This window comes from Choloepus didactylus, chromosome 1 (genome assembly GCF_015220235.1).
Source record: "Choloepus didactylus isolate mChoDid1 chromosome 1, mChoDid1.pri, whole genome shotgun sequence".
Taxonomy (NCBI): domain Eukaryota; kingdom Metazoa; phylum Chordata; class Mammalia; order Pilosa; family Megalonychidae; genus Choloepus; species Choloepus didactylus.
This window is the reverse complement of record NC_051307.1, coordinates 177796390-177817374: the sequence shown is the minus strand read 5'-3', so window position 1 is coordinate 177817374 and position 20985 is coordinate 177796390. Positions and strand designations below refer to the sequence as shown.

At 37.3% G+C, this 20985-nt stretch overlaps 1 protein-coding gene across 4 annotated transcripts in view; it reads left to right on the top strand.

Annotated features, from left to right (window-relative positions):
- The window catches only part of NGLY1 (N-glycanase 1), a 103014-nt gene that overhangs the window by 17833 nt on the left and 64196 nt on the right, over nt 1–20985 (top strand). For all 4 annotated transcript variants that reach the window (XM_037845988.1, XM_037845971.1, XM_037845961.1 and 1 more), the window contains exon 3: nt 12561–12806. In XM_037845988.1, the coding sequence (XP_037701916.1) occupies nt 12561–12806 (246 nt within the window). The remainder of the gene's footprint in view (nt 1–12560; nt 12807–20985) is intronic.

Genomic DNA, 20985 nt, shown 5'->3' with positions numbered 1-20985 from the left:
TTGAATATTTAGTAACAGTCATTGGCCACTCCAGTTTTTGCCACATTATACAGTCCCAGTCTTTATCATCTATCTTTACCTCTGGTGTCATACATTTTCCTTTCCCACCTCTTTCAGCTTTACTCACAGACATCTTTGTTCAGTGTACTTACAATACTGTGCTACCATCACACAGTATTATGCTATCTATTTCTGGATCTATGCAATCAATCCTAAACATTCTGTAGTCCTTCAGCATCAAATGGCTGATCTCTGCCCTCTTACTATCTCCTGGTCACCTGTGTTGTCAGCTTTTAACTCCCAAAGTTTGTTCATTAATGTCTGTTCATATTAGCGAGACCATACAGAATCTGTCCTTTTGTTTCTGGCTAACTTCACTCAACATAATGTCCTCAAGGTTCATCCACGTTATTACATGATCCATGTCTTTGTTCTGTCTTACAGCTGCATAATATTCCATCATGTGTATATACCACAGTTTGTTTATCCACTCGTCCTTTGATGGACATTTGGGCTGTTTCCGTCTCTTGGCAATTGTGAATAATGCTGCAATAAACATTGGTTTACAAATGTCTGTTTGTGTCTTAAGTTTCAGTTCCTCTGAGTATATACCCAGCAATGGAATAGCTGGGTCATATGGCAAATCTATATTTAGCTTCCTGAGGAACCTCCATACTGTCTTCCAGAGTGGTTGCACCATTCTACATTCCCACCAACAATGAATAAGTGTGCCTCTTTCTCCACATCCTCTCCAGCACTTGTCATTTTCTGTTTTTTGGATAATGGCCATTCTGGTAGTTGTGAGATGATATCTCATTGTGGTTTTGATTTGCATTTCCTTCATAGCCAGTGAAGTTGAGCATTTTTTCATATGCTTTTGAGCCATTTGTATTTCCTCTTCAGAAAAATGTCTGTTCATGTCTTTTGCCCATTTTTTAATTGGATTGTTTGTCTTTCTGTTATTGAGATGCAGGATTCCTTTATATATTCGGGATATTAAACCCTTATCTTATATGTGGTTTCCAAATATCATCTCCCATTGTGTAGGTTGCCTTTTTACTTTTCTGACAAAGTCCTTTGATGTACAAAAATGTTTAATTTTGAGGAGATCCCATTTGTCTATTTGTTCTTTGGTTGCTCGTGCCTTGGGTGTGAGGTCTAAGAAACCACCTCCTTTCACAAGATCTTTAAGATATTGCCCTACATTTTCTTCTAAGAGTTTTATGGTCTTGGTGCTAATGTTTAGGTCTTTGATCCACTTTCAGTTAATTTTGGTATAAGGTGTGAGATGGACATCCTCTTTCATTCTTTTGGAAATGGATATCCAGTTCTCCAAACACCATTTATTGGACAGGCTGCTCTTTCCCAGTTGCTTCGGCTTCACTGCCTTATCAAAGATCAGTTGTCCATAGATGTGAGGGTCTACTTCTGAACACTCAATTCGATTCCATTGATCAGTATATCTGTCCTTATGCCAGTACCATGCTGTTTTGAGCACTGTAGTTTTGTAATATGCTTCAGTCAGGTAGTGTGAGACCTCCCACTTCATTCCTCTTTCTCAAGACATTTTTGGCTATTCAGGGCACCTTACCCTTCCAAATAAATTTAGTTATTGGTTTTTCTATTTCTGTAAAGTAAGTTGTTGGGATTTGAACTGGTATTGCATTGAATCTGTAAATCAGTTTAGGTAAAATTGCCATCTTAACTATATTTAGTCTTCCAATCCACGAACATGGTATGTTCTTCCATTTTTTCAGGTCTTGTTCAATTTCTTTTAGCAGTTTCTTATAGTTTTCTATGTAAAGGTCTTTTGTGTCCTTGGTTAAGTTTATTCCTAAATACTTGATTCTTTTGGTTGGTATTGTAAATGGGATTTTTTTCTTGATTTCCTCCTCTTGTTGCCCATTACTTGTGTATAGGAACACTACAGATTTTTTGCGTGTTGATCTTGTAGTCTGCTACTTTGCTGTATTCATTGACTAGTTCTAGTAGCTTTGCTGTAGATTTTTCTGGATTTCCTACATATAGAATCATGTCATCTGCAAATAGTGAAAGTTTTACTTCTTCCTCTCCAATTTGGATGCCTTCTATTTCTTTTTCTTGCCTAATTGCTCTAGCTAGAACTTCCAGAACAATGTTGAATAACAATGGTGATAGTGGGCATCCCTGTCTTGTTCCTGATCTTAGAGGAAAAGCTTTCAGTCTCTCCCCATTAAGTGTGATGTTAGCTGTGGGTTTTTCATATATTGCCTTTATCATATTGAAAAAGTTCCCTTCTATTCCTATCCTTTGAAGTGTTTTCATCAGGAAAGGATGTTGAATTTTGTCAAATGCCTTTTCTGCATCAATCGAGATGATCATGTGGTTCTTCTGCTTTGATTTATTGATGTGGTGTATTACATTAATTGATTTTCTTGTGTTGAACCAGCCTTGCATACCTGGAATAAATCCCACCTGGTCGTGGTGTATAATTCTTTTAATGTGCTCCTGGATTCGATTTGTGAGTATTTTGTTGAGGATTTTTGTGTCTGTATTCATTAAAGAAACTGGTCTATAATTTTCTTTTTTTTGTAGTATCTTTGCCTGGTTTTGGTATTAGGGTGATGATGGCTTCATAGAAAGAGTTAGGTAGCTTTCCCTCTTCTTCAATTTTTTTGAAGAGATTGAGCAGGATTGGTACTAATTTGTTCTTGAATGCTTGGTAGAATTCACATGTGAAACCATCTGGTCCTGGGCTTTTCCTTTTTGGGAGCTTTTTGATGACTGACTCAATCTCTTTACTTGTGATTGGTTTGTTGAGGTCATCTATTTCTTCTTGAGTTAATGTTGGTTGTTTATGCTTTTCTAGGAAGTTGTCCATTTCATCTAAGTTGTCTAGTTTATTAGCATATAGTTGCTCATAGTATCTTCTCATTATCTCCTTAATTTCTGCAGGGTCGGTAGTTATATTTCCTTTCCCATTTCTGATTGCATTTATTTGCATCTGCTCTCTCTTTTTTTTTGTTAGCTTAGCCAGTGGTCCATCAATTTTATTGATTTTCTCAAAGAACCAACTTCTGGTTTTCTTGATTCTCTCTATTGTTTTCCTGTTCTCAATTGCATTTATTTCTGCTCTAATCTTTGTTATTTCTTCCCTTCTGCTTGCTTTGGGGTTAGTTTGCTGTTCTTTCTCTAATTCCTCCAGGTGAGCAGTTAACTCTTCAATTTTTGCTCTCTCTTCTCTTTTAATATAGGCATTTAGGGCAATAAATTTCCCTCTCAGCACCGCCTTTGCTGCATCCCATAAGTTTTGATAAGTTGTGTTTTCATTGTCATTTGCCTCAAGGTATTTACTAATTTCTATTGTAATCTCTTCCTTTATCCACTGGTTTTCTAAGAGGGTGTTGTTTAGCCTCCATATGTTTGTGAATTTTATGACCTTCTGCCTTTTATTTATTTCCAACTTCATTCCATTGTGGTCTGAGAAAGTGTTTTGTATAATATCAATATTTTTAAATTTGTTGAGACTTGCTTTGTGACCCAACATGTGGTCTATTCTAGAGAATGTTCCATGAGCACTTGAGAAAAACGTGTATCCTGCTGTTGTTGGATGTAGTGTTCTATAAATGTCTGTCAAGTCTAGTTCATTTATCATACAATTCAACATCTCTGTTTCTTTAGTGATCCTCTGTCTAGATGTTCTATCCGTTGATGAGAGTGGTGTATTGAAGTCTCCAACTATTATTGTAGAGGTATCTATTTCTCCTTTCAGTGATCGCAGTGTTTGCCTCATGAATTTTGGGGCATTCTGGTTTGGTGCATAAATATTTATGACTGTTATGTTTTCTTGATGAATTGACCCTTTTATTAATATATAGTGTCCTTCTTTGTCTCTTTTAATTGTTTCGCTTTTGAAGTCTGACTTGTCTGATATTAATATAGCTACTCCCGCTTTTTTCTGGTTGTTGTTTGCATGAAATATCTTTTTCCAACCTTTCACTTTCAGTCTGTGTTTGTCCTTGTGTCTAAAGTGAGTTTCTTGTAGACAGCATATAGATGGGTCCTGTTTTTTAATCCATTCTGCCAGTCTGTGTCTTTTTATTGGGGAGTTTAATCCATTTACATTTAGTGTTATTACTGTAAGGGCAGTACTTTCTACTACCATTTTGTTTTTTGGAATTTATATGTCATATCTTATTTTTTCCTCTCCTTTTACCTTTCCTGGTAATCTTCATTTCTGCACTCTTCTCCAACTCTCTCTCTCCTGTCTTTTCCTATCAGCCTGTAGCACTCCCTTTAGTATTTCTTGTAGTGCTGGTCTCTTATTCACAAACTCTCTCAGTGTCTGTTTGTCTGAAAATGTTTTAATCTCTCCCTCATTTTTGAAGGAAAGTTTTGCTGGATATAGAATTCTTGGTTGGCAGTTTTTCTCTTTCAGTATCTTAAATATATCATGCCACTGTCTTCTTGCCTCCATGGTTTCTGCAGAGAAATCTGTACATAGTCTTATTGACCTTCCCTTGTATGTGATGGATTGCTTTTCTCTTGCTGCTTTCAGAATCCTCTCTTTGTCTTTGACATTGGACAATCTGACCAGTAAGTGTCTTGGAGTAGGTCTATTGGGATCTATTCTATTTGGGGTACATTGTACTTCTTGAATCTCTAATTTTCTGTCTTTTATAAGAGTTGGGAAATTTTCAGTGAATATGTCTTCTATTACTCTTTCTGCCCCTTTTCCCCTCTCTTCTCCTTCTGGGATACCCATAACACATATATTTGTGCGTTTCATGTTGTCACTCAGCTCCCTAAGACCCTGCTCATATTTTTCCATTTTTTTTCACCATCTGTTCTTTTGTGTGTATGAATTTGAATGACCTGTCTTCCTGTTCACTGATCCTTTCTTCTGCCTGTTCAAATCTACTGTTGTGTCCCTCCATTCTGTTTTTCATCTCCTCCATTGTGGCCTTCATTCCCATGAGTTCTGCCATTTGATTTTTAAGTTTATGAATTCTTCTTTATGGTCGGCCAGTGTCTTCTTTATATCCTTCAGCTCTTTTGCTATATCTTCCTTCATTTCATCAAATTTATTTAGCATTAGTTGCCTCCACTCCTGTGTCTCAGCTGAGCTATTAGTTTGTTCCTTTGCCTGGTCCATGTTTTTGTGTTTCCTGGTATGGCTTGTTATCTTAAGTTGTCTAGGCATCTGATTTTCTTGATTAGTTTATTTTGGAGCTTGTTTTCTGTCTTTTACCTAGTGGTTTTCTTGTTGGTTGGCTGTGTTCTCTGGCCTCTGTTAGTCAGTTCAACTTATTCTAGACCTCTAACTTAGGTTCTATTTAGTTGATCAGAATTTTTCCCCTCTTGTTTTTCTGTTTCTTGCTCTGCCTCTATGTAACCTTTTTGTGAGTGGGTCTCCTCAGATATGGTCGACCCTAGTCAGAGTTTCCCAGTCTAGTGAGGCCCAGGTCTCATTGGGAGGGTATGGAGTTTTCCTGAGAATAACACCCTCCTATGAGGCCTTTAGAATTGGTGCTTTTCCTCTCCTGTCCAGCAGGTGGTGCTGGCCAGCCCGCAGCTCCCCCACCAGTGTAAGGAGGTATGTAGACTTTAGTTCTCCTGGTGACTCTGATCCTGTCAGGGGCGTGGCTGACTGAAGCCGGAATCTGAATTCCAGCCCCTGGGGTCTGAATTCCCAGAAGGAGGACTGCCAGTTGAGCTGGACCTCCCTCTACTCTCCCAATCCTTAGAACTCCAGTTGTCTCTCAGGGGCACTATTCCCTTCTCCTCTCTCCTCTTTGGGGCCTCTCCAGGTAGATTCCTTGGTCAGCCTGAGTTGCCAATTAAAGACAGGGGTGGAAGCCTTCAGTAGTGAATACGGAATTCAGAGACACTGTGGGTACTCTGTCTCCCCCAAGCCCAGCCTAGTCCCTCAACCTGGGCTTTCTGATAGAAAATAACCACATATATTACTTTTAGATTAAAAAAAAAAAAAAAAAAAGTAGAAAAGAAATCAAGAAAAAGAATAAAGGAAAAAAAAAAAAAAAAAAGAGTCTCTTTTAAAGGTCTTTCCCCAGCCTGGAAGTTTTGTCAGTGTCAGAATAGAGCATTTAAAGATATGCTTTGGGCTATTGTCTAATAATTACTCTCCAACCGCTTCAGTTCCACCCCTGCCGGGGGAATGTTCGCTGCGATCTCAGCTTTTCCTCCAATTCCAAACTTGTGTCCAGTGTGTGACTGGTTACTGGAGACCCCGAAAACACTGTTTCAGATAGTTCTTGGGTAATTGCCAGCTGCTCTAGGGGAGAGACGAAATTCTGCTCCTCACCACTCCGCCATCTTGCGCCGCCTCCTATAACTTGCCCTTTTATGAAAATGCAGTGTAGTCAACTAGGCTTGTTTTTGTACAGACACTTTAGTCATAATCATACATATGTTTAGGACTGGTCCTGAAGAGATGGAGGGGAAGGAAGCAAAGCATAAATAGAATCTCTGTCTTACAGGGGTCCTGTCCTAATTTGGTCTGAGACACATACCTTTCATGCTGTTGTTCCATCTCTGTCCTTGGTGTCATCTGTCTTTCTCACTGCTGCTCTGCTAACAGTATGAGGTCAAATGTCTGTCTACATAGTTGGTTTTTAACCAGATGGCTCATTTCCCTTCCTAGACTTCATCATCAATGTGAGGTACTTCTTTTCTACTAGAGGAAGAGTCATTAGTTTCAATTTATGCCAACTGTCATGTATATAGACATTTAAATTGTAGGGATGTTTTTATTTGCTCGTCCCTTCCAACTATTTGTGTAAGCTTTTGGTTTTTGATCTGTTCAGTCTAAGAGGGAGTCAATTATAGCATGATGATTAAGGTCATAGCAGTTTGAATTCCTGCTCTGCCTATTGTTCTGTAGCATCAAGTATGCTATTCGGCTTCTCCCTGCCTTAGTACCTACATATACAAAGTGAAGATAAATGTAATACCTACCTTTCAGTGTGGTTATGATAATTACTTGAAATAATCTGCGTAAAATGTTTAGCACAGTACTTAGAATACATAAAATACAATAAATGGTAGTAGTTTTTGTTACAGCTATCGTGGATAATATGTGGAGCTTCCTGGCCTCTTCTACCTTTTAAAAAGGATCCATATGGAATTGATTTTTACATCATTATTGAGTAATGTCTTTGTCAGTTGATTAACTTAGGTTTCCCATCTCCAGAAAAGTAAGGTCATTCTCAGTTGTGGATTTTAATTTAAATACTCACAATCTAAAAGTCCGTCTGCTGCAAATTGCAACAACCTATTTACCTCATTTGCAGTTGGCTAATTTACTGTTTTACCACTATTGCTTCACAACACCTTTGAAACTTGATTGAATTTATTTTCATTTCACTTTTTTTTTTTTTTTTTGGTTTTGTAATTTACTGACTATTTTTACACTGTGAGTGTAGTAATGTTTATTGTATTTTAAAGCACCTGATCGTATTATGGGTGTTCATTAAATGAATCACTACTTAAAGAATTGGGTTTTTGTTTGTTTGTTTTGTTTCATTTGAATCACCTTTATATTACTGTGTTAACCATAGTTTCAAATTCACTAGCAGTGTGTACTTTTTGTTATCTTGGAAAAATATCCTAAGGGCCTGCATTGTGATTCTCTATGGGAGCTTGCCAGAGGCTCCAAACAGCATCTGTTTGCCACTGACACTTCCAGCACCATTGGATTAGCTGGATCATATGGTTCAAGTGGCAGAGCAGCTTGCACAACAGCCTGGACCTGTCGCAGAGCCTCATCTTGTTCCAGTCCCCACTCAAAACTAGAAGCTTTTCTGGTCACTCGATAAATGGTCTGGAGTAGCATGCCCAAATGAAGAGTATGTTGTCTCCAAAATCCAAAGAGGCCAACTGGGCATTTTGCCTCTTTTTTGGTCTTAGGAAGGGCCAGATGCAACAGCTTATCCTTTATCTTACAAGGGATATCTTGACATGCCCCACACCACTGGACACCTAGAAATTTTACTGAGGTAGAAGGTATTTTTAGTGGATTTATCTCCCATCCTCTAACCAACAAATGCCTTACCAAGAAATCTAGAGTAGTTACTATTTCTTGCTCACTAGGTCCATCAACATGATATCATCAGTATAATGTACCAGTGTGATGTCTTGTGGAAGGGAGAAACGATCAAGATCCCTGCGGGCAATATTATGACATAGGGCTGGAGAGTTGATACCCCTGCGGTAGCACAATGAAGGTATATTGCTGGCTTTGCCAGCTGAATGCAAACTGTTTCTGGTGGTCCTTACTAATACCTATTGAGAAAAAAGCATTTGCCAGATCAATAGCTGGCACCAGGGGATGTGCTGATTTGCTCAAGTAAGGACAGCCACATCTGGAACAGCAGCTACATCTGTTTTCTGCACAGGCCAAATAGAGTTGAATGGGGATGTGGTAGGAATCACCACCCCTGCTTCCTTCAAGTCCTTAAGAGTGGCATTAATCTCTGCAATCCCTCCAGGAATCTCGTATTGCTTCTGGTTTACTATTTTGCTAAGCAGGGGCAGTTCTAGTGGCTTCCACTTGGCCTTTCCTACCATAATATCCCTCACTCCATAAGTCAAGGAGCCAAAGTGAGGATTCTGCCAGTTGCTGAGTATGTCTATTCCAATTATACATTCCAAAACTGGGGAAATAACCACAGAATGATGCCAGGGACCCACTGGACCCACTGTGAGATGGACCTGAGCTAAAGCTCCATTGATGACCTGACCTCTATTAGCCCCTACTCTGACTGGTAGACCAGAGTGACATTTTGGGTCTCCTGGAATTAATGTCACTTCTGAACCAGTGTCTAATAATCCTTGATATATCTGATCATTTCCTTTTCCCCAATGCACAGTTAACCTGGTAAAAGGCCATAGGTTCCCCTGGGGAAGACTGGGAGGAAGTTAACAGTATAAATTTTTGGCAATGTAACAGGGTCCTTCCCCAACAGCACCCAGCCTTCCCCTCATTCAAGGGGCTCTGGATCTGTAAACTGTCTCAAGTCTGGCAATTGATTAAGGGGCTGTGACTCTCTTTTTTTGTAATTCAATTTAGACTTTTGTTCACTTGACCTAGAATTCTTCTGCTTCTACAGATCAAACAAGAATTTAGTAGACTGCCCATCTGTTTTACTTCTAGGTACTCCATGATCTGCTAGCCAATGCCCTAAGTCTGTGCAAGTCAGGTTAATTTACTGCTTTGAGCCTGCTTTTCCATTATGGTAGCCATGCCCACCTTGTCTTTGGCAATTAACTGCTGCCACATGGCTTCTGCAAACTTAGGATTTGATATCCCCATTGTGTTTAAGGATTCCAGCTCAGTGACAGCAGTTCCCACAGTTACATGTGACCTACAGAGAAGGGTGACTACAGAGCTCTTCAGGGATGATGGAGCTAGTCTCACAAATTTATTCCTCACAGTCCTGGTAAAAGGTGTGTCTTCTGGACATTCCAGGGGTGTGTGGGCAGATCTTCCATGATAAATCCACTCTAACATTCCAATCTCTCTAAGCCTTTGAATCCCCTCCTCTACATTATACAAGGGCAGTTCTGTCATTTCAACCTCAGGTAATGTCAGCCACCTTTCGATCCATGTTTCAGCCAACCACCCAAACAAACTGTTAATGCCTTTTCTAACCCTTTGAGCTACAACATTGAATGCAGAATCTGCTTAATGGGCCCATATCAATAAATTCAGCCTGATCCAACTTTATATTCCTTCCACCATTATCCTACACCCTTAAAATCCATTCCCACACTTATTCCCCTGATTTCTGTCTATATAAATTGGAAAACTCACGCAGTTCTTTTGGAGTATAGCATACTTCCTCATGGGTCACACTTTGTACCTCACCCTTTGGGGCCTTTTGGGACTTTAGTTATAAGTCTTGAAGCAAAGATTGGTAGTGGAGGTGGGTCATGAAAAGAATTAGAAGTATCCCTCAAGCCAGTTACCTCAGGACATTCCATTGCAATTTATCTTGTGAAACAGGATTAATCTCTCTAGACAGAGGGGTGAGGGCTCCTTCCTCAGGGGAGTTGATATAGGTTTAGCAGGCACTGAAGGGTTAATCTCTTTAGGTGGAGGTTGGATGGCAGGCTCCTCAAGGCAGACTGGAGGTCGGGAAGCTGTTTCCTCAAAGCAGGCTGGAGGTTGGGTAGCTGTCTCCTCAGGGCTGACTGGAGGTGGGAGGTGGGGGGAGGCTGTTTCCTCAGAACGGACCATTACAGGTATATCTAGCAAAGACTCAGCAGAATCCAGACTTCTAGTGTCTTCACTACCACTATTATCAATCCATATGTCCCCATCCCAAGTTTCAGGATCCCATTCTTTTCTAATCAACGCCTTTAATAGCAGACACCCTGCTAGATTGAGATTTTAGTTTACATTAGTAAATCTGCTACTCACACAATGAGACTCTAGGTCTCTTTTTCAGAAATCTCACGTCTGTGGCCACAGGAAATAAGATTTTCTTTCAGAGCACACATAGAAACCTTTACATCTGTCATACAGTGCTTAAGTTTCAAATTTGAAGCTTTTAGCTCATCCCTTTCTCTTATAACTTTATCCAGTGTATCTAGGAGCAACTAGCCAACATCATTATTCCTCTTAACTCCACAAAACTCTGTTAAGGTGTCAAAAACACTGTCACCCAGAGCCTTGCTTCATACAAGAGTATGATTAGGAGAATCAGTGGTGATATTTTGCGTACCTCCATTTCCAGTTCACACCATGAACTGTCAGTGCCATCTTGATTATTGGAAATGGAGTCATTGGTGCCTTTGAATCTAATCAGAGTAGAAAACCAGTTGTGAATGCCCATTTTAAGATTCTGTTTCTCAAGAATGCTTCCTGGTACCAAGCTGTATGTATTAGGTTCTCTAGGGAAACAGAACCAACAAGAGATATCTGTAAATACAAGATTTTATAAAAGTGTCTTCCTCAACTGTGGGGATGCATGAGTCCAAAGTCCTTGGGGCAGGCAACTTCGATGAAGGTGTTTGATGGACTCCTCAGGAAATGCTTTGCTGGCTTGCCAAAGAAGAAGCAAGGGTCCTCTCTCTTTCTCCATAAAGTCTTCAACTGATTGGATTAAATCCAGCAGATTGAATTCTCTCATTGTGGAAGACACACCCTTCATTGATGTAATCAGTCACAGGGGCAGTAAATTGACTGATAATTAAACCAGCCTTCTGGTTTTTTAACCAGCCACATATGTCTTTGCAGTAATGGTTAGGCCAAGGCTTGCTTTACCAGATACCTGGCCACCATCACCTGGCCAAGTTGACAACATGAACCTAACCATCACACAAACTATAGTTTCAAATTCACTAGCAGGTGTACTTCTTGTTATCTTGGAAAAATTAATGAGACCAGACCACAGACATCTAATTGTGTAGCTATTTTTTAAAGACTTGAATTTAGAATATTCAGAAATTGTGGTATAACTTGTTGTTGGTTTTATATGAACCCTGACCTTTTTATATGATTACATCTTGAATATCATTATTTCATAGAGAATAGTAGTGCTGTCATACACTATTACAGAGAAGAGAGGAATGTGCAATTTTGCAACTTTTGTGAGACTTTCACTTATAATTCCTAAAATACAAAGTATTTTTCTAAAGCTCTTTTGAACCACATTAAATAGATCAAGCATTATATGCTAAGGAGACAAATTTTCTTAATTTTCTGGTTTATGTATACTCAATATTTATCTTTGTATAAAAAGAGTGCCACAATGGTAAGAAAAGAGAATGATTATTAAACTGTAATGCGTTCTGACCACCTCGGCGCCCAGGCCTCCACCAATGGTGCAGGCAAAGTCCCCTATGGTACGGAAATGGTGGCGGGCATTAGCCAAGCCCCTTATATCCCAGTGTCATGGTTGGTTTGCTCACAAAATATCCTCACTGAGGAGTCACTGAGGAAGCTTTGACTTACTTGCAGAAAGCTCAGGTTCTCATTTGAACTAAACACAGAGCCAAGATCCTTCCAGAGACAAAGACAGTGATAATCTTTCTGGGACCTGTGAAAAAGACAGTAAAGATCACCTACTAAAAGGTATGCTTCTAGTGCTTTTGAGGTCCACATGTACTCTGAAGAAAGAGTGTAATTGGGCTTGTCACAGCAGCATTATTGAAATACAAACCAGGACAACAAAGAGACTTGAAGGTGTCCTTAATTCAGCCTTGGGTCCCAACAATTGCGCCCCTAACTTAGGGTGATAGTAATGCTGTCGTAAGCCACAATTCCAGGGTTACAGGGTGACTTTATTCCAATCCCCCTCTCTACCAAACAGTTCAAAACACCTTGTTTCAGAAATTCACACACATACTCCTGCTTCTACCCCAGGAATGAACAGGAAGCCCTGTGTGTTAACTTTTGTGCTTTCTTTTATAAAAAGTGTATTGTGGTATCATAAAATTGCCTATTTTTAACCATTAAAAAATGTAATGCATTCTATAATACTGGCTTTTATATATAGATTAAAATGTTAGTATAAAGCAAAGGTTAAAATTTCTCCTAATTCTGTAAATTCTAGGGAGAAACACATCTTATCTTTCCTAAAAAAGCTTCAGTTGAGCAGCTGCAAAAAATTCGTGACCTGATTGCCATGGAGAGAAGTAACAGATTGGTTGGATCAAATAAAAACCACAAAGTAGAATTATCTCAACAACCTGCAAGCAGTATCCAGCTTCCTACAACACAGTCTTCAAATCCTAGTGGGTTAACCCAGCACCTAAGAAACAGTCAAGTGCAGTCATCACATCCACTCTCTGCTCCAATGGTAATGTTAAAATTAATCTTCTTTAGCTGTTCCTTTCAAAATGTTGAAACAGTAAAAGCTTTAGCATATGTTTTGATTTATTCCTGAATTTCTGCCCCAATTATTCTTGATACTTATAATTCTAACATATCAAAACTTCCTTATTTCTTAAAAAATTGACAAATTTGTAATGAAAGTGGGAGGAAAATAACTTTATTTTATTTATACTTTTAAATTTTAACTTGTTGCTTATTGCTTCTAAGGCAACTTAAATTTTGTTTAATTTATCATTTATAAATGTATCTGATGCCTTGTTACTTAAGTCATTTCCACAAATTAGTATATATTTTTAACTAAAACAAAGTAATGAACTTGCTGGACAGGAGTGTGGTCATCAGATTAGATTTCCTCTACTGCATTGACACTTCTTATCTAACTTTTACATGCTTTCATCCACCATAGAGATTATTATTCCAACAGCCTATCATTATCAACACCTCAATTCAGTAAAAAAAAAAAAAAGCTTTTTGTTTAATATTAATAATAATGCATTAATTTGCTAGTAGTGAGTGCTAGCAAAGTAGTGAAGTTCAGTTATTAGCTGACTTAGTTTGCCAGGCTGCCATAACAAAGTACCACAGACTAGTCGGCTTAAACAATAGTAATTTATTGCCTCACATTTTGGAGGCTAGAAGTCCAAATTCAAAATTTCAGTGGGATCATACTTTCTCTGAAATCTGTTAACATTCTGGTGGTGGCTTGCCCACAATCTGAAACTCCATCTCTATCTCCATCACATAACCGTCTCTCTCACCATCTGTCTCCTGTCTCCAGCTACTCTGTCCAGATTTCCTCTGCATATAAGTACTCCAGTTATATTGGATTAAGGCCCACTCTGATTCAGTTCGGCATCATCTCAATAGGATCTTCGAAGATCCTATTTACAAATGGCTTGATATCCACAGTACTAAAGATTAGAACTTGAACATGTCTTTGTAGGGGACATGATTCAATCCATAACATTAATATACACAGTTATAGACTTCTGAAGAATTGAAGCCAAATTTCTGATGTCTTAAAGCTTTCTTGGTACATCTAAATTATCCCATTTAGTAGGAAATTATCCTGTTTACAAAAACCCCTTCTGATAGAGGCCCTTAAAGATTCTTCTAAATTTTCACTGTTAAAAAATTTTCATGATTTTTCTATAGTAATTTGTAGTATCCTCTTATTTTAATTTTGGTAGAACAGCTTGTCACTGTCCTTCATGTAGCAGAACTTTATATTGGGTCATTTATTAAATCTGCCTGTAATCTTCCCCATATGAGTAATTCCAGAGCCTTTAATGTTGCCTTCCTGTAATGGTGAGGCAAATGACTGGCAATCATTCCTTTGTGTAGACTAGAAAGGACCCAAGCATGTCCTTGAAAAATAAAGAATAAAGGTGGTCAGGACTGGCAGGAGAAGAGAGAGAGAAAAAGAGTTATTGGCCTTTCATATGATTCTTCTCCAGTGGTTTCCAGTCTTTTTTTTATATGTGTGTGTGTGAGGGATTAACTCTTCTAGCATACTCCTTTGTGCCTTAATTGACTTAGGTTAACCTTTAATTCTTTAAAATATTTTCCCTTTCTTTAGGTTCACAGCTAGTGTTTGTAATAATTAGTAACAAAAGCATCTAGTGTTTATGAATGTTTCGGAAAAAATGTTATTGGATACTCTTGGATCAAATAATAATGATATAAAATAATTGTGGACATGAAATGAAATAGCATATGTGAAAGCTTTGTAAACTGTAAAATACTTCAAAGTTTTGCCCTTAGAAATAATAATTCTTTCTGTAAAGTATCTGAACTGCTTGCTTCAAATAGTACAAAGTTGTCACAAAGTCAGATAAATGGGACTAATTACCTCTAATGTGAAAGAACAGTAACTTTAGTCATTCCATTCCTTAGAGCATGGTTTGTTTCCATTCTTTTTTGATTGCACATCTTATCATTAAAAAAGTGTTATGTACATATCCCAACAAATGTCTATTTATTTATAAATTATATACTTCTGTAGCAATGTACCTTATTCATCAATCATGTGAACAGGGGTGAAATAAATCTAAGTAGCACTCCAGTGGATTCTCTTGTGTACCTCCCTTGGAGCATGTGCATTCCACCTTGGAGGTCTTCCGTCAGGTTTGCAGTTAAGACTGATATGGATACAGAAGCACATTTAAATCTTTCTTGCTTTTTAGCACCTTTACTTATGAGTTCTTGTATTCACTTAGAATACATCTTTTAAGATTTCCTACTTTATCTTCTGTTGAATCTCTGTGTTGCTTAACAGTATAAAATGCACAGTACTAACTAGTTTTACATTTGTAACTGTGTGTGTGTATATACACACACACATATACATATAATGCATGAAAACATTTTGTTTTACAAAATAGCACTTTCCTAGACTAGGTGGTATCTAGTTAGTGTTCTGGCTAAGCAAATACATTCACATTCTCTGTCAATCTTTACCCTCCTTCCATTTTTTTTTTTTTTAATTTTTTTTTTTTATTCCTAACCTTGCAATTCAGATATAGTTTAGGGTCTTTAATACCTTGTCAACCACCAAGAAATCCCTAGACACTCCACTAAAAACAAAATGTCATTCTATAGCCAAACAAATTGAGAGTTTAGAAGAAAATAAACTTTTTCTTTCTCAAAGATGTAGGCTCTTAATAGGCTAGCCTATATCAACTATAATCTAGTCCTACAGGCAAAATTTATTTTTTTTTATTCCTTGATGGGGTTGGGAGAAATTAGAATGAATCTTTGTTTTAATAGCTAACTCTCGATTATCCATGGATCACTTACATGCAGATTTTAACAAATTATTTTATGTATGTTTTCATCACCATTACTTACTGTTGTGCAGCACATAACAATTTCTTTCTCCTTTCTGGTCCATTTTGAGTGGGGATACTAATTGAGAATTAAAATAGATGAAAGTCAGACAGTGACAGGGAGATTAAAGAAACATTTACCCTGTACATAAACTAGATAAATTTTAAATACCGGTGAGGTTTATAGCTACTACAGTTCTTTTTGATTTAACACTGTATCACATAAAATTTAGAACTATAAGACAAGGTGATAAGGACTGATGTTGAAATTTTCCAGAAAGCTTTAACTTTAAGGTTTAAGGTATTGGAATATATTGATAATAAATGCTGGTGGTGGTTGTTAGAAAGTTATTTTGGACAGATTTCTGTTCTGTTCAATCTATAGAATTTAATCATGTACCCAAAGGAATATTAGGCTTGTGATTTCCTCTTTTAAATAATAACTTAAATCTATTTAACTGAGGACACAGTACCATATGGTATCTCTTTGTCTCTTTGTGGACTCTACAGGAGTAATTGTTAAAGCCAACTCCTTCCTGGCTGTTAGGAAATCACATCAGAATGTTAGCACAGTGTGATAATCACAAAGCCTAAAATATTTACTCTTGGTCCTTTACAGAAAAGGGCTCCTATTTTAGAGTAGAAAATTGCCTGTAATACATCCCCTAATATAAGCATTGGTTTCTTCTAAAACATGTATTTTACAGTATAGTTTATTTTTATATTCTGAGTCTTAGCATTAAACAGAATGACAGCAGTTTACCTAAACGTAGTGGTTTCTAGAGTGCCCTTACCTCTCCTGAGGTGATTTTCTTCATATCTTTGCCTTCATTCTATTTGATTAAACACTTTTTGGTCACCAGGTATATATAGGGCACTTTTCTAATAGCTGTGTGTTATGCTAGGTACAGTCCTGTCACCATATGGTCTCTCCACTTTCTTTGATTCTTAATTATTTTAAATTATTTCCTTGTTAAATTCACATATCTCCTTTGTTTCTTATCTGAGCTCTTATCTTACATCTCATCTGAGCTCTCTGCCGACCACTCAGATGTACCTGTTCCATTTTCCTTTCCTTTTAATCTCTCTTTTAATGCATATAGAATCACTATATGCTGAAGACTTCAAGCATACTGCCTTTTTTTTCCTCTATAAGTGCTTTTTAGCCTTGTATCTGGTTTTCATAATGTTTGCTGATTTAAAGGAAATACCATTCCCGAGATCAAAGTAGAGTCTATATCAATTCTTTATTTGTTCATTCATTCATTATGCTATATGTTGGAGATATGATAGTGAATAAGTTCCCTTCATGGAACTTAGCTTAGTTGGGGCTTCAAAAAAATTAATAGGAAATTATGTTACACTGTGCTGTGACATGACAATGTCGTAGAAAGTTTCCCAGAGGCATTGATCCTCTAAGTTGAGATCTGAAGAATGGAATAATCAGATTGTGTCATAGTTGAAAGCCAACAGTGTTTATACCTAATTGGTCTGTGTTAAAAATCAGTTTTTATGTAATTGATCAGTATTCAATATTATTAGTTTATGTTGTGTGGATTTCTGATTGATATTTTTTATGCAACTTTAGTGAGGTATAATTTACATACCATAAAATTCAGCCATTCTAAGTGTACAATTCATTGATTTTTAGCGGATTTATAGAGGTATACAACCATCACCAAATACACAGTTTTAGAGCATTTCCAATACCTTAAAAAATTCCCTTAAACTCGTTTGTGTTTCATGCCATTCGAGCCCCACTGGTCTGCTTTTGATCTCTATAAATTTGTCTTTTCTGAACATTTTGTGTAAATGGAATTATCCAATATGTAATATTTTGCTTATGTCTTCTTTCACTTTGTATAATGTTTTTGAAGTTCATCTGTATTTTAGGTTATAGCAATATTTTACTCCTTTTTATTGTTGAGTAGTATTCCTTTGTATAGATACATCACATTTTGTTTATCTGTTGACCAGTTCATGGACATTAGAGTTGTTTCCAGTATTTTTGCCTTTTATGAATAATGCTGCCATGAACATTCACATACAAGTCTTTGTGTGGACAGATGTTTTCATTTTTCTTGGGTAGATTCTAGGATTGGAATATCTGGGTTGTAAGGTAAGTTGAAGTTTAATGTTTTAAGAAACTGCCAAACTGTTTTCCAAAGTTGCTGTACTGGTCTACATTCTCATCAGCAATATATTAGGGTTCCAATTTCTCTGTATCCTCACCAATACAACTTATTGTCTTTTTTATTATAGCCATTTTAGTGGATGTGAAGTAGTTTCTCATGGTTTTGTTTTCTATTTCTTTAATGACTGAATTTTTAAATTTCCTGGCTCTTCATACTGAATGTTTTAAGGGAAATAACATCCTGGTAACCTTTTATATATTTTATATCCTTTACCATCCAAAAGCAAATTTGAAACAACAATGACATAGAACCATAGGATGTTAGAAATATTGTTTCCAATTTTACAACTTCATCTAAGTTGAAAAGATTTTGTTCTAAAGCATGATTTGCTTACAATATGCATTTGGCATTTATTACACAGCTGGTCTTAAATGTATGCTTTTATTTAGCACATGAACTATTTTCAAATGTGTATGAAATTGTTAAGGACTTTTCATTAACTCTTTCATCCATCTAGAAATTACTGCCCATTCATGTATGTAGGTACATATGTTTTTATTTAAAGGAATTATCATCATTTGAGATTATTTCATTGAAATTATAAAACTAATGTATCATTAGAATGATAATGATAAATAATAAAATAAGGTAGTATATTTATAAGCTGTTCTCACTGTAAACCAAAAACAACACAACCTCTCAGTCTGGATCTGTGTGTGATCTTTATGAGAGGAGAACTCCCCTTTTGGACGTAAGATTTAAATGTTCAGTTTCTTGTTTATGAACCTATCACTGTTAAAGGTAAAATACATCTACATGTCCTTCAATAGGAAATTACTTAAATTACAACACTTCCTTTTATCAGCATACTTAACATACATTAAAAATGATGAGGTAGTCTACTTTGACTTGAAGAGAATTACTATATAGAAAGGAAAGTAAACTGAGAACTCCATAAAATTAAACAAAGTATGTTGTGTTTATATTTGAAATATTTCCATTTTTCTCATTGAAAACATACATATATATATATATATATATTCATTTTAAAAAGGTCTGGAAAGCCAAATATGGACATCTTAGCCATAATTTCCTCCGAGTAGTGAAATTATGGTAGATTTCGTATTATTTATACCATTCAGCATTTCCTGAACATTTTTTGCAATGTGTTAACTTTATAAATAGAAAAAAAAAGTTATTTTTGCAAGAAATGGGTTTATTGAAGTCACAAGATTAAAGCTCTTATTTAGAATTATTAAGTAGAATTGTTGCGTTTAAAGCCAAGCTCTCTCTCAGGTTGCCTCCTCAGATGTGGAGAGCCATGACAGCCATGTGGTTTGATGGGTGGTTGTTCAATTACATTTAAGATGCTTGAAGTGGAGTTCCTTACCCAATTGTGGGCTAAGAGTGTGACTCTATTGGAGTCAGGGAAGGTATGATGGTGAGCACGAAAGAGTGGAATGGAGCCCTGTATTTTGGTCTCTTTTAGGTCCTGTGTGCAATTCAGTGCATAATAGCAAAGAACAGAATTTAGGATGGCTGTCAACTCATCCCTTATCCTGGGGCCTCTGTGAAACCTGGCTGCTCTGTATCTTGTAGTCATTTCTTGCCTGCTGTACTGGTTGACAGTCCTGATAAAAGGGGAAAATTGGTTGCAATAGCAGAAATCATTCTGCCTGAGAATTCTATATGTTGGACCATTGCTTGTGTTTAGATTGGTTCCAGATGCAACTATGAGATCCCCTTCTGCAGTCACACTTAAAAGCCTTCATATTGATCGATATGGCATTGTAAGAGATCCCCAGAAAAAACCTACCCAGAGATTCTGTGAATAAAAGGACTAATCCCACTTGCTTAGAACTCTGGAGGACTGTAAAGACTGTAGGACTCCATAAACACTGAATCAGAGAAAAAGAAAAATATCAGGTAGGAAATTACCATCCCAGACCTGCCAATTCATTCCCTTCCCCCTCACTCAGTCCCACACAGCTTGGGAGTCACTCAGAGGCATCAGCCTGGGTCCCTCTTACCATGGACACAGACTATAGAGCCACTCAAAGCAGAGAGTTAGAACCTCACACATATCCAGCCACAGGTACTTTTCATGCTCTGCAGAGAACAAGGGCAGAACACAAGTTGCTGAAGAGTGCTATATACAAAAGGGCCCCTGAGGCAGGGAGGAAAGACCACAGTAGAATTGTTGCCAAAAGATGTACTCACTGAATCCTGTTTCTGTTGGCTGGACCACCTAAACTCAAAACAGGCTTCTCTGGAGTGACTCACCTTTCTGGATTGTCCTCAACTGGCTCCCCTAGGCAGACGCCCTAACAGGGAAGAAACTGGAGGCAAAAAAAGCCTCACAGGAAAAAAAAAAGAAGAAAAATGTGGAAGGGGATTAAGCTGAACTGCTGCGAGATAGGACAGATCCGGGAACTGAAAAGTGTAAGGGAAAGGGGACAGTGAGGGAGAGAACTTAAACAAATAATTGAGCTGGGGAGAAAATTCTACACAAGCATAAACAGATCAAGATTCCAGAAGAAAGAACAGAGAATAGGAAGCTTTCTCCTGGGGGTGAAACAATTGCACAAATAGTGCAGTCTTAAAAGTTATACCACATACCCAGTACAAGAGTCAAAGGACGAAGAGCTGAAGAAATTTGATCAGTTAAACATGGGCACTTATAAAGGTCTAGAATAAGTTGGACTGAGCATCCAAGAAGAGCCTTAACATGAAGCCAATCAACAGTAAAATCCTTGGCAGGAGAGAGAAACTGACCTTCATAGTAAACTCATCAAGATAGTCAGATGTCTAGACATAAGCGAAAAATTGCAAGCCACACTAAGAAACAGGAAGGTATGGCTCAGTAAGGGAACAAATTAAAACTTCAGAGGAGACACAGAATTTGGAACAACTAATTGAAGAAATTAAAACAAACCTCATAAATCAATTCAAGGAGATGAAGGAAAATATGGATAAAGAGTTAAAGGATATTAAGAAGGCAATGTATGGGATCTCAAAATTAAACACTTTCGTACATCAAAGGACTTTGTCAGAAAAGTGAAAAGGCAGCTTACACAATGGGGAACAATATTCGGAAACCACATATTGGATAAGGGTTTAATATCCAGAATATATACAAAACCTACAATTCAACAAGAGAAAGACAAACAACCCAATTAAA